General features: G+C 47.2%; 6 protein-coding genes across 6 annotated transcripts; 4 read left to right on the top strand and 2 right to left on the bottom strand.

Annotated features, from left to right (window-relative positions):
- Positions 1–476: 476 nt before the first annotated feature.
- IL334_004138 (uncharacterized protein) lies at positions 477–1,988 on the top strand (the record flags this gene model as incomplete). The annotated part of the gene is made up of 3 exons (XM_062935861.1): positions 477–817; positions 884–1,216; positions 1,286–1,988. 3 exons carry the CDS (start codon positions 477–479, stop codon positions 1,986–1,988), a joined length of 1,377 nt encoding a protein of 458 aa, XP_062791912.1.
- Positions 1,989–2,277: 289 nt separating this feature from the next.
- On the bottom strand, positions 2,278–3,223 carry IL334_004137 (uncharacterized protein; the record flags this gene model as incomplete). The annotated part of the gene is made up of 4 exons (XM_062935860.1): positions 2,278–2,394; positions 2,468–2,673; positions 2,737–2,872; positions 2,936–3,223. 4 exons carry the CDS (start codon positions 3,221–3,223, stop codon positions 2,278–2,280), a joined length of 747 nt encoding a protein of 248 aa, XP_062791911.1.
- Positions 3,224–3,630: 407 nt separating this feature from the next.
- On the top strand, positions 3,631–5,078 carry IL334_004136 (uncharacterized protein; the record flags this gene model as incomplete). Its single annotated transcript, XM_062935859.1, has 7 exons — positions 3,631–3,802; positions 3,863–3,948; positions 3,997–4,122; positions 4,172–4,245; positions 4,288–4,348; positions 4,398–4,990; positions 5,045–5,078. 7 exons carry the CDS (start codon positions 3,631–3,633, stop codon positions 5,076–5,078), a joined length of 1,146 nt encoding a protein of 381 aa, XP_062791910.1.
- A 410-nt stretch (positions 5,079–5,488) lies between these two features.
- IL334_004135 (uncharacterized protein) lies at positions 5,489–8,920 on the bottom strand (the record flags this gene model as incomplete). Its single annotated transcript, XM_062935858.1, has 3 exons — positions 5,489–6,913; positions 8,323–8,413; positions 8,592–8,920. The coding sequence occupies 3 exons, from the start codon at positions 8,918–8,920 to the stop codon at positions 5,489–5,491; spliced, it is 1,845 nt and encodes a 614-aa protein (XP_062791909.1).
- Positions 8,921–9,728: 808 nt separating this feature from the next.
- Positions 9,729–11,361, top strand: IL334_004134 (uncharacterized protein; the record flags this gene model as incomplete). Its single annotated transcript, XM_062935857.1, has 6 exons — positions 9,729–9,851; positions 10,090–10,133; positions 10,206–10,437; positions 10,491–10,787; positions 10,927–11,109; positions 11,197–11,361. The coding sequence occupies 6 exons, from the start codon at positions 9,729–9,731 to the stop codon at positions 11,359–11,361; spliced, it is 1,044 nt and encodes a 347-aa protein (XP_062791908.1).
- Positions 11,362–11,581: 220 nt separating this feature from the next.
- Positions 11,582–13,548, top strand: IL334_004133 (uncharacterized protein; the record flags this gene model as incomplete). The annotated part of the gene is made up of 5 exons (XM_062935856.1): positions 11,582–12,461; positions 12,508–12,545; positions 12,638–12,751; positions 12,801–13,176; positions 13,346–13,548. 5 exons carry the CDS (start codon positions 11,582–11,584, stop codon positions 13,546–13,548), a joined length of 1,611 nt encoding a protein of 536 aa, XP_062791907.1.
- Positions 13,549–13,687: the final 139 nt, after the last annotated feature.

Below are 13,687 nucleotides of genomic sequence, written 5' to 3'. Positions count from 1 at the left end.
TTTGGGAAACGGCATTGAAAGAAGAAACTACCCGATGAGGTAAATCGATGTTTATGTCCGCTTTTGGCGTCGCTCTGGAGATCATTTCAGCAATGACAAACTATCAATTACGATGATCACATCATCACCCCTTCCATGTCTCTCATTGAACACATACATGTTGATTGCGGACCTAAATCATCGCCAACCTAATCTAGCTTACAAGAATCACTGCCGACATCGCACTACACTTTCCAAACAGAGGACGGCAAAAAAAGCTCGATCGTATACCCTTACCACCTCCACACACGCCCCACCTTATTTACATATATATCCTCAACAGCTGTCGTGGGATATACATATCTCCTATCCATCCTAAACGTTCTGATACGCGTAAAGATCTATCGCTGGTGACCACTTCGACGACTAAGATAGCGAATAGCCAACGGTCGTAGTGCGCATCGACGGGTGTCCAAGTGAGACGACGATTACAAATCATGCCGTTTTCGTCACCCCCTATTCCAGGTCAAGGAGGTCCATCGCATCAACATTATCAACATCATCCACAACAACCATTATCCATACCAACATCGTCTAGTCCCAGTCCAAATAACTCTTATGGACAGCCGCAAGGTCATACGGGAACTAGTTTTCCGCGACAAACGAGTTTCGCTGGACCAAGCCATCAACAAGGTGGACCATCAAGATGGGATGGCAATCAGGATGGACATATGCCTAACGGAAGTAGCAATGGTAGTGCAAGCGGAAGTGGCGGAGGGATGGTCAGTGGCTTAAGTGCATTAATGCGATCAAGAGGAGGAAATGTCAATGACATGGAGTAAGTCACCATTACTCATCGGTGTTGATGATTTATCCCACTGATTAATAATCTTTGTGGTCATAGAATGAACTCTTCACCACCTGGATATGCTAATTCATCGTTATCTTCCAATCCTCATTCTGGGTTCCATCCTTCATCTTATGGACCCAACATGCCTTTCTCAGCATTGGCATTGGGAATGTCACAACATGGTACCAATTCCTATATGAATAGTAATATGGGGATGAGCATATCACCACCTCATTGGGGTTCTCTAGGTTCGGGTAGTTTCGTGGGAAGTATGGGCAACTTTGGTACGAGCTTGAACAGCAGAGAAAGAGAATTGGAAGCTAGTTACGTTAGGGATTTCAATTGTTGTGGAAGAAAATTGAATGGGTTACATGCGCTATTAGAACAGTAAGTGGAATTTTCATCAGTTCTATCGTTTCTTTGCTGATGCAAGGGTTTCGTTCCTCGAATCCACAGTTATGAAGAAGAACATGCAAATCTTGCACCAGATGTCAGAATAGCAGCAATAAATGCTGCTCAAAATTCAATGAATCCAAATTCAAATCATGCTCCGATCCCATCGAGAAATCCTTCCAATCCATTCATTGGAAATGGTCAAATCCCACCTACGCCAACTTCCATGGGCCATGGTCACCATCAGAGTGACGTACCTGCACCGCCTGGTATGATGGACATCGAAATGGATGAACCCACACAATATCCAGCCACGGCTCATCAATTGGGTCAACATCAACAACCCCATTTTAATCACCGTCCTCCTGGTCAAAATGGTATGCCCTCAAATCCATGGGCGGCAGCATTCCGACCACAATTAGGCAATCCTTCACAGCCACAATGTGTACCACCTAGTCTGTTGTCTTACGCTCCTCCTACTCCCGGAAGTCAAATGAACGCAGTCCTCACTCCCGAGCAATTGCAAGCCAAAGCTTTGAGGAAAGCTCAAAAGAAAGCTGAACGAGCCGCAAGGGAAGAAGCTTCTGCCGACGATCCTGAAGGTGACAAGCGATTCCCCTGTCCAATTGAGGGATGTGGTAAAGTTTATAAACAGGCTAATGGGTTAAAGTATCACCTCACGAGATCGATAAACTCCGGTCATGGCAATGTAGCAGCGTTAGGTGGGCTGGCAGCGATACTAGGCGAGAGTCATGATAGCTTGTAGGATGGTTTCGAGTCTCACAAACACGTCGATCGAGGTTCAGCTTTTCTCATTTGTATTCCGTCGTAACCGTTTTCGATCAAGGCTCATCCCGATTTGATTTGCCGTCCATATTTTGTTACTTCTTTTGCTTCGGTAACTCCAGCTTGACTTTCTATTGTATCACGGGTATATACCATAATTCATGTCATCATGAGTGTATGTATGTGTTACATGCAATTGCCAAAATCGATTAAAGCCTGAACGCTGAGATGAGAAAGAATGAAAGATGCGAAACATGAGAGAAGTCCAACTAATCTTCGTCCATACCTTCCTCTTTTTCTCCATCGCTATCAACTTTGTCAAATTCTTTGCCAGGTACGAAGCCTGCCTCTTTTGACCATCTGGAACCAAGATGTATACGGAATTCCTGTAATATTGAAAAATGTTAGGAACATAAATCTGAAAGGTCAAGGAAGAGTGAAGAGGGCATCTGAACTTACGGCCATTTGAACCGCGAGTAATTTTAAGATTCTACACTTCTCACTTGACAACTTTTCACCTTTTCGACAGAGTAAATGAGGATTATTCAACGATGGTACACCTCTTACTAAACTCGTGCTCAAACCTAAAGCTCGTAATTGAGGTTCCATGGAATGAGGGAACGGATCACCTGAACCTGATTCATTATACGGTGTGAGGATTGGACCTTCAAGCAATGAATCAGCCCCAGTGACAGATGAATATCCATGCCTGAAAACAAAAGACTCACCTTCTGGTAAAGTGATATCTTGCGTTGCTCTTGCACCCATCCTTGCGTATTCTTTCTTTGACCATGATTCGAACCAGTCTACAGTCTCATTGACGTCATGAGAAGTGAGGAAGATACCAATTTGTCCATGTAATCGCTGTTCAACAGTATGTATTAGCACAGTACATGGGTAGAAGACGCAGTCGATATCATTACTCACCTTTGCGATATTACTTAAACCTTCTTGATATTCAGTCTCTGCAGTTTCTCCCAAAGCTTTTGCCATTACTTTTCCTTTACCAAAGAAGAATCTTCCTGTTCCTCTCCACTGTGCTCGAACTTCTTTCAATCCGTCGTTTCTCATATCTCCAACGCTGAACACCCAGAGATGGTCATACTTGTCGATAGTTGCTCGGATTTCATTGACGAGCGCTTGTTTGGAAGCCTTGGTCGATCGTACGGGTGTTTTTGACAATGTCGTCAACTTGGATCTCTTTGATCTAGGCATTCTGAATCGGTACTAAGTAGATGAGTTATGTGCTTGAACAAGTGATTTAAAGTGGTACTGATGTGGTAGTTCAAAGCTGTACTCTGTTACCAAAATTGATTAAATCAAAACTCTTGCCTCTCTTCCAACTTTTCTCGAAAATAAAAATAAATCGTGAGGGGAGTGGAGGTAAGTGTGTAGCGGTGCCACATTCAAATGGGGATTACGGGATTATAGATGGGGATATCACGCGTCGAGAGTGCCACATTCAATTGACTTTCATGTCCGCACTCTCTCAAGAATGAGGTTACGACAACAAATAAATACACACACACTTCTCCATCAGCTTTCTCTTGTTCCTCTCTTGTCATCCTTCATCCCATCGCCCAATAACCGCTAAGCCAAGCCCACGGTTCTCACCAAAAGCAATGTCAAACAACAACAGCAGCCATCAACAAGACGATATAGTCGCTTACAGCAACTCGGTGCCTCCTCCACCTTATTCCGCGGACAACGCGCAATACGATCTGACACCTATCCCACACACCGAGAATAGGCCAAGACTTCCCGAGGAAAAGAGAAACGCCCTTCTCACCAATTGTGGGTGTGAGACGGATGTGACGTGTATGAGGGCTCCGCTGATTTGGTGACTCTATGCAGTACCCGAGGATGTAAAGATCGTCAAATTCCAAACTATTGTTCGTGAAGGCAAGGAGATCGTCGTGGGCAGAATCAAGGTTCCCACTGTGAGTCGCAACGACGGCTCAAGCGTCAACAGCTAATACAGAATCAAGCCCGGCTCCATAACGCATGCTTTTATCCTTCGTCGATACGACACCAATGCAATCTCCCTCACCACCATGTACAAGGTCGCTTTCCCCGGCGCAACGGATGACGACGAGAGAAGGGAGATGGATTGGGTGAGCGCATTCCATTTTTCCAGCGCAATGATGACTGACGCGTACATAGGTCAAATCCTCTTTCGACACTCGAGGCACCAACGGTGGTCGAGGTAGTGAAGTCGTTAGACTCGCTGGTCAATGGTAGGTCCATCGAATATTGAATGTCATTGACTCATTTCGCAGGGTCAGCAGGCACCTGGCTATCCACCTGGCTCCGGCTTACAATTTGTCGGAGTTGATCGCGGTAAGTCGGTTAAACTGTGATATTGGTCATCTCTCAACTTTGCATCTAGTCACTCGCTCGAGCAGTCCCCGACCCGAATGTCGCCTACCGAAAATCTCAGCGATCACAAGCTGCTTCTGAGGAAATGGCTCGACAGACCGACCCGGCTCCTGCTCGACCTGTACCATCAATGACTCCCGCTGAGACTGCTTCTCCCGCACCCAAACGACAACGAAGAGAACCTTCTGCTCCCGCTGCTGCTTCGTCTAGTACCGCTGCTGAGAACGCTCAAGACGACGAAGAACGACATCTGACTCTCGAATCAACTACTACTGTCACTGCTCCTGCCGGTGCCACTGTGGATATGGAGGCAGAGATTGAATCAGCTAAGCAGTTGGTTATGGATTTGAAGAGAGAATTGAGACTCAGAGCTGCTGCTGGAGAAGAATTAGAAGAACAAGGTGTGGAGGTTCCTGAGGATACAAGGGGTACTAAGAGAGGCAAACGTGATGATGAAGGTGTTGTTATTTCCGGTGGTGCTAACGGTAAGGGCAGGTTTGTTCGAAAGAACAACCGAGTGGTTCAGGATGGTCTTCTAGGTCAGACTGGTCAAAAGATCGCTTGGGGAACCATTATCTTCAGTTTAGGTGTCGGTGCTGCTACGTAAGTGGATCTTCGATTAGACAGGTAGCTTGACAGCTGATCTTGAAACCTTAGGCTCCTTCCCCAATACGTTTCTAGCTTTTTCTGAGTTTGTTTCATTGTTACTAACGTGTTTACTCAATATACCCAGAACATCAAATCTTTTAATTATATATGTAAAAACAACGAAATTCGTTTTATAGCCTATGATAGTCTTCCATAGCTTTCCGTAGCCATAGCGCAGACGCTGGTTGTCTATAAACATATTGTCTATATTTCCATAATGTCAATAAAGTTTATACTTTGGTAGATTTCGTAAGCATTCGTAGCTGTTCTTAGGGATATGTGTCTTTCCTCCTGGCACCGAATTACTGATGTTATAAACTTCCTTTTATGTATCAGCTGTATCTATGAATCTTGGCTCTGAACATTGTCGCAATGACTGAAGTTGGCAATACTACCGTTATGATATATGCATGACGATATACAGGTCTATTTGCTCTAAAATACACAAATACATTAATCATCCGCTCGACGTCCCAACATGGAACCTTTTCTACCTCTCCTACTCCCGATGGATATAGCCAAACCTTCATCTTCGTCGTCATCGAGTATCGATGCACTGGTCTGACGACTCAAAGCAAGACGCCTTGGACTATCTTCTGGCACACCCAGAGGACTTTTAGCTCGATCGCCAGCAAAGGTAGATCGGTATGGAGATTGTGATAATCGTGAACTGGCTCGTGACGGTGTACATTGCATGCTATCGGTGGAAGAAATACTGATCGGAGCTGGTCGCGGAGGTACAGAGAGGTTGGACAAGGGAGATCCGTCGGGTATTGGATCGAGTGATGGCGTGACGGCGACCGGCTGAGCGGTAGGCAGCTGGATGTCAAGGCCAAGGGTGTCACGGGAATTTCTCCGCCAGCTGGGAGTGAAGTTGGGCGCACTGGGTGGGATTGGCCGTGAGGATGAGGAACTTTCATCATAATCGTCATCGTCGGATATGGGCCCGTTCCAATCAACCTCTTCTTCATCCAAAGCACGATCTATCGGTCGAGTATACTCTTCGCTCAAATTCGAGTTCCTACGCATAGGGCCGGAACGAAGACGAGAATCCCAATTCCACATCCCTCGCTCAGGGCTTGGTGCGAAACCTCTTTGAGACGAGTAAGAACCTGATTCAAACGTTTCTGAAGGCAGGCGAGGAGGTTCATCCAAGCTGATTCGACCGAGCACATCTGCCGGAGAAGATGAAGCAGCGGAAGGGGCGATACCTGACTCTTCCACGTCTGACGCAGCGAGTAGTTCTTTATCAGGGGGACGGCGCGAACGTTGACTTCCGGTTCGAAGTAGTCTGGCAAGTTTGCTGCTTATGCTCGAGGCATTGCTATGAGACCGAGGACGTTGTCGATTCAAGTCTTCTGCATCACCTGAGCCTTGTCGGCGCAGACTGACTTTAGGCGAAAGGTCCGAGCCGGATTTTATCTTATCCAATGAGCTTGTTGAAGCAGTAGGCCGAGCCAAACGGGGTGAGTCGTCGGCCAGTGGGACCATTACCGAAGGAGCAGGGGGCACCAGGTGGTTGGACGGTCGTTGTTGGACGCTGTAGCTTCGACCCGCAGCTGAATGTATCGATGTGACGGATGGCGTACGGTTTGAGTTCTCATCGCCAGATTCGGGGGATGTGTGAGTGGAAACGACTGGAGAGGTGCCTTGAGGGTAAGGTGAAGAGTCTCCGGTCTGCACTGTCGTGCCGAGCGATGATATACGACGAGACATGCCAGCAGGTGGAGGTAGTGGGCTGTTCATTGGGGTGATATCACGGGTTGCAGGGTTATGGGATTTAGAGCTTCGAGGGGTATTTTGCTGACCGTGATTTTCTCCGGGACTATCATTCTCTCCGATGCTTCGACTCCGCGTCCGATTTGTCGACCCAAGAAGCTGAAGCTTGTGGGAGATTGATTTAATTCCCTTTCGGAAACGATCTCGGAATCCGGTCGACCTGGTGATAACTGCATCTACCTCATCATTGGAGACTGTGACAAAGGTTTGAGTATGTGGATCGGTCTTGGTAAGCCATGATGCGGGGTCCGAGATACCTCGAAGGGTGAACGGGTGTTTCTAAATGTCAGCGACGTAAGGTAGCGATTCAAGCTCACCTTTGCATGCTCCAAAGGTATTCTCCTCGCCGGATCCTTCTCTAGTAGCTGCCTCAGCAGATCTAGGCATTCTCTCGCTTCTTCTGATGCTGGAAGACCGCCTGTCCCCGTCGGCATGCGATCTTTTCCCATGAATGGAGGTACGATGTAATCTTGTACGGGAATCACCTGCATTAGGAGATACTCGTTTGGCGCATCGAAGGGAGTTCTGCCGAATAACAGGCAATATAGAGTTACACCTAACGCCCAAACATCAATAGCGTTGGTAATTGGCAGTCTTTCACGTCGACTGATGGTGGCAGAAGAAGAGTGTGAACGAGCGGAAGGTGGCCTTCGCGAGAAGGCTGAGTCATTGCTGAGGGTAGGGCCGAGGGGTACTCCACTCCCAAGGCCAGAAGGATCAGATTGACTGGGTCGTGCTTCCGCGGATGAAGGCGGTCGAAGCGTGAAGGAGGGAACCTCGTTCATCGGAGTGCTTTGCGGCGAGCTGGTACTGCGCTGGGCTATTTCAGTGTCCAAGCCAGAATAGCACATCTCGGGAGCGAAAAAAGCGGGAGAGCCAGCTGTCTTGGCGAGTTCCATGTCGTCGACGTAGGCATCTCCCTCGGGACCTGGAAGTGCGGCAGCAGCTCGCAGAGCTTCTGAGAAATGAGAGCATCCAAAATCAGAGATTTTGACAGTGTTGTCTGCAGCTCGCAACAGATTGCTAGGTTTGATATCCCGGTGAATGATTCCTTGATGATGCACTGGGGAATTAGCAGAGTTTAGCGGATAGTGGGACTCACAATATTCCAATCCCAATAACGTATCCCGAAATATTTTCCGTGTCTCGCTGACAGTCAACGCTGGACTGCCTTCTCCTTCTTTCCAACGGATCTCACCATTCTCGCACCACTCCATGATCATGTAAATCTTGCTAGAGTCTGGGTCATCGATGATTTCCTTCATGCGAACGACATTGAGGTGATTGACTTTTTTGAATATAGCAATTTCTTTACGGATTCTGATGTATGGTCAGCAAGGGTTCCAGGGTGGTTAAACTCACTCGGTCTCATTTAACATTTTGGCTCCATCTCGGCCCGTCTTCATTCCTTTCTGCCTGCCAAGACCTGTTAGACGCTTCTTCTTGGGGTTTCGATCCACGATTTTAATTGCCTAGAGTTAGCTCGGGAACCATGTAGGGGAACTTACATAGTATGGCCCCCGTTGAGATATCCCCAGACCGATATCTTCGCCCTCGTCCAGAGCGATTTGTGCACCCAGATCCTCCCCGAGCCGTACTCTTCCATGGGTACCATGACCGATTTCGTGAAGCACCTACCTGTCAGCAGAGCTGCAGTAGATTGACTTACCCTATATTGATTGACCATCCACCGACCTGATTCCTGATCCCGTTGCACTCGTACCGCACCCGTTTCGATACTATCGAGCGTGAGCTTGATCCAGATTAGTTCACTTACACTTCAACACTGCTGCTCTCTGACATTGGAGACTTGACACCGTCCTCACTGTGCTGTGACTGGTTGGATACCTCTTTCCCATGACCAGCCTTTGACTTCACAGAATTATGCCGTGAGACTACCTTGAAGCTTGACCTTGAGCTGTTGGGCATGGGAGGACGGGGTGAAGGTATGGACACCTCATGCTGTGACGAGCGAGATGTATTGCGGCGTAGCGAAGATGATGAAGGGTCCGGTAGATTTGGGTGTAAGAAATGGGGTGAGGTCATGGAGGTAGGTGACGGCGATGTCTGTTTTGGTGACACACCTGAGAGTTGAAGCTTCGACATGATCAGACAGCTAAATTGTTGTCTCACCGAGTCAGTCGAGGAAGTTCGGAGTTTCGAGTGGGTAGGTTGTGAGACTCACATATGCTCCGTCGCATCACCGCGAGTTGACCAAAGTTGAGCAATTCAACGATCTGATGTACAGCGGTATAGACGTGGTGGATGGGTGCCGGGCCGTGAACAGAAGCTGACCACTGGTTGTGTTTGCTCTATATGATATGCGTAGCGATACAACGGTACAGGTAGGTGCTGGATGAATGATTAAAGCGTAAAAGATGAAAGAGGAAGATGAAATGATGAAAGCCATGAAATTAGGTTGAATCAAACGCGCTGATGACGAAGATAAGGGGAACAACTTAGGGATCCTTTCCATCTATCTTGACTAATCTTCCCCTTTCAATTGCATCGTCAGTATTTACGAATGCACAGAGGCACACATGTACCATCAGAACATACCAACAGAGCTACTTGATGTATCTACCCTACTGCATAGGTTGCCACAGTAGATAACAATCTAACCCGTCGCAATTTACCTTACACTGATCACAATTGCACTCTTTTTATTCTGGATGCATGAATCAGCGAGAAGATATCGCCCTACGGTCTGCAGCCGGTCCTTCTGATCCGTACATCTCCCACATTGCTGCAATTGATCAGCTTTTAACTCCAAGATCTTTCATCTGTTCTTGGTGTTGGAAAAAGGTGAAAGCAAGTGGAGGTCGTTCACTTTTCATTTAACTTTTAACTCTCTCTCTTCTCTTCCTTCACACTTTTAATGAAATCACTTTTCCGACTATTCTCAACTCAACGAATGGCTAGGACAGTAGCGCTCAACGAGGTCGAGACGACCTTTGTCGGACTGTTGGATGATTTCGCAAGAAGACTGAATCCGCCAGTGGAATGCAGAATTGCAGGAGGTTGGGTCAGGGATAAGGTGAGATTTTTACACACGACTTGAGCTGATACCCAGCTTCTCACACTGCCATCACATGATCTCGACATCGCCTTGTCTATCCCATCTGGTCATGCTTTCGCTGTAGAGTTTGTCGACTATTTGAAGACAAAGGATGTTGCTACCGGTTCGGTGGGGAAAGTAGCAGCCAATCCAGAACAAAGCAAACATTTGGAAACCGGAACCACGAGAATACTAGGCTTGGAATGTGATTTCGTAGGGCTTAGAAGTGAGACGTATGCCGACAGCAGGATTCCTCAGGTGGTGAGTTGGACCCTTTGCTCGTCAAAGCTGATGTCAGCGACCCGGAACCCCGCTGGAGGATGCCTTGCGCAGGGATTTGACCATCAACGCTTTGTTCTACAACGTTCATGTTCGGGAAGTGGAGGATTTTACGGGACGTGGGTTGAGCGATCTGCAGAACAAGGTTGCATGTACACCATTACCTCCAAGACAGACTTTCGAAGATGACCCTTTGCGGATTCTGCGCTGTGTGCGGTTTGCCAGCCGCTTTGATCTCAGAATAAATAGCGGAGTGGTGGATGCAATAAAAGAGGAGAATGTAAAGGTAAGTTTGCAGTTTTGACTTGAGCTGATCAACAGGCTGCTATCGCTACAAAGGTTTCGAAAGAACGTATCGGAATTGAAGTCTCAAAGATGGTACAGAAGAATCCTTTCAAAGCGATGACTTTGATAAATGATCTTGGTCTTCATTCACACGTCTTTGCTTGCGACGTAAATCCGCCAAGGGAATCTGCCTATGCCTCGGCACAAATCCTTTCAGCCTTATCTAGTCGATTCCTTGTTGACGAGATGCTTTGGTTGGCCACAGCAGCAACGCCGTTCAGTGATATGACGGTGAAAAGAAAAGGAAAAGAGCTTCCTGCGGCCTCGGTGGTGATAAGCGAGGGTTTAAAAGTGGGTGCTTGTGTGTATGAATCAAGCTGACATGCAGCTTTCAACTGAGATAAAGAATGGTGTTACAAATCTATTTGAAGCCGCTAAACTCGTTAATCCCGACGCGAACGTGCGATCCGAAATCGGGACTTGGATGCAGAACCCCAATGTACGACCCTGGCGAAGGTCTCTGACTTGGGCCACGGTCATGGCGATGTTGCCTCAATGGAACGGGGAATGGGACCAGAACGCAGAAGATACGGCGTTGAAGTTTGAGCGGTTTAGGGGAAAGATTGAGGCTTTGGGATTACCGGAAGATATAGACAAGCCGTTACTGCTGAATGTATGTGCATGACGAAAAGACTGAGCTGATAGATAGGGTACCGAATTACAACAACTACTTTCTATTCCACCATCTCCTTTGCTTCAGACAATCAGACAAGCTCTCAACGCATGGCAATTGGATCACCCTTTAGACACGAAAGAGGAATGCTCGTCATGGCTCAAGTTGATGTGGGAAGGCGGAGGACGAGCTGAGTGGGAGAAGAATTCGATTCCAAAGAAAGTGGTGAAAGGGGAGAAGCGTAAACGATGAACCTTGTGATATACCATGCATTTGCATTCACATCTATTTATGGGTGATTTTGGGATTACACCATATGGTGCATTGTCGGGTTCAACCGATGAAAAGATAAGAAATGTGGAAATTCCCGTTGCGGATCATCATACAAAACTAGCATCGATCGATTATCGCTGATTCAGCTTTCTCTTCTTTTCTTCTCTTTATCCATACATTTGTACTTTGTCACCACAACATGGATTCGTCTTACGAATTTGCTACAGAGATCGCTTCCAATGCGTCGGCGTCATTGCCAAAGGCGCAGGACTTTACTCGCCATCTCAATCAAGTCAGCAAGAATCGACTGGCCAGTACGCTCAAGGAGCTTTATAAATACCAAGGGGTTCCAGGAATGGTGAGTTCAGCATCACGAAGGTTCTTGCTAACGTATTTAGATTGTCATGGCAGGAGGTGGGTAGAAATTCAAGTGGAATGTAGCTCATGTTTAGGTATCCCTCACCCTCAAGTATTCCCTTTCGAAACTTTGTCGGCTACCATCTTAGCGCATGACGCGTTCCCCCTTGATCCTCCTCGGGTTCCCAAGAAAAGTAAATCGTTGCTCTCTTGGCTTTTTCAATCTGCCTCACCTACAACATCGTTCACGATCCCCAAGTATGTGCCCAACCCGACTCCAACCACCATCCAGTTGTCAACTTCCCTTCAATATGCGGCGGCGACTGGTCCTCCTGCTCTCCCACTCTTCTTGAGAGAGTATGTAGCAAAGGTATATAAGCCTGCATACGCAGATTGGGATGTCTTGGTCAATGTCGGAAATACGGACGGATGGTCAAAGATCATCAATCTGATCGCTGAAAAGGGCGATGCTGTTCTAGTGGAGGAATGGACTTATCCATCGGCCGTAAACTCCTTCCTCCCCTATGAATGCGAGCCAGTTGCTATCAAGATGGATGCGGAAGGTATGTCTCCGGAACATCTGGAAGAGGTTCTCGGTGGATGGGATGAGGAGAAGAGGGGTAAGAGACGACCTCATATCATGTATACCGTCCCTACTGGACAAAATCCTACCGGAGCGACTATGATGGATGATAGGAAGAAGAAACTCTATGATATCTGCTGTAAATATGGTGAGTACGGTAGAATGTTAATATCGCTGACATGTAGACGTGATCATCTGCGAGGACGAACCTTATTACTGCTTGGTGAGTGATGTGCTACTCGCACCGCTGACATTCAGTACACCGGCGAGTGGACACCCAAAGGTAGCAAATCCGACAAGTCAATCCTTGCTCAGCGTCTCGCTGAAGCCGAGAAGAAAGAAGGATCTGACGGGAATGCGGCATTCATCAAAGCACTCCCGCCCAGTTACCTCTACTTTGACACGGAGGGTCGAGTCATTCGAATGGATGTAAGTTGGACCGTCTTTTATAGGGCTGACCTTTAAGACATTCTCCAAGACCTCTGCTCCCGGATCAAGATTGGGATGGATCACTGCCAACCCACAATTTATTGAAAGGTTGACTCGGATCTCGGAGACCTCAACCCAAGCACCGAGCGGTTTCGCCACAGCACTCACGACGACAATGCTCGAGAAATGGGGCTTTGAAGGTTATATTCGATGGCTTCGAGGTATCAAGGCGACTTATAATATGCGAAAGACTTGGATATGCGATGCGTTCGAAGATACATTCCATTTAGAGTTTGACCAAAGCAAAGGATTATTTCCGAGTGGAAGTAAGACTATCACCTGTTACTCCAAACAGCCTCAATCCGCTTGGGACGAGAAGAAAGGTCTTCACGGGCCTGGTCTTGTCACTTTCGTACCTCCGACGGGTGAGTACCACTGAATTTGAGTTTAGCTGATTTGTTGTAGCTGGTATGTTCATCTTCCTGGGAGTACATGTCAGCGAGCACCCGGACTATGATCATCTCGTCAAGAAAGGTGAAGATGCGACTCATGTCCTTGTGCAAAAGCTCTGGACTGAGCTTGCCGATAATTTAGTGAGTACATGTTGTTACAATAGAGCTGATGTACAGGTTCTATTCGCGCCCGGGTGGTATTTTGACGGTGGTGGTGAACACGCCATCGGGGGTCCAGGTTACGGCTACTTCCGGTTGTCATTCTCCATTGCCACTTATGAGGAGACCTATAAAGCCGTGCAGACTTTCTCTCAGGTGCTCGACAAGTTTTTTCAGTTGAAGTGATTTGTAAAACGGTGTGAAGAATGGATGGAAGATTTGTATCGATCTATAAGGTTTTACTTTTCGGAATTTGTTTAATGTATAACGGAACGGGTCGTATTTCTGCCGCATTCACCTCGGTTTGCAATCGAAAGACATCTGC

The sequence above is a fragment of the Kwoniella shivajii genome, chromosome 5, assembly GCF_035658355.1.
Source record: "Kwoniella shivajii chromosome 5, complete sequence".
Classification (NCBI taxonomy): Eukaryota; Fungi; Basidiomycota; class Tremellomycetes; order Tremellales; family Cryptococcaceae; genus Kwoniella; species Kwoniella shivajii.
Note: the sequence above shows the minus strand (reverse complement) of the source record. Positions and strands in the feature narration are given on the sequence as shown.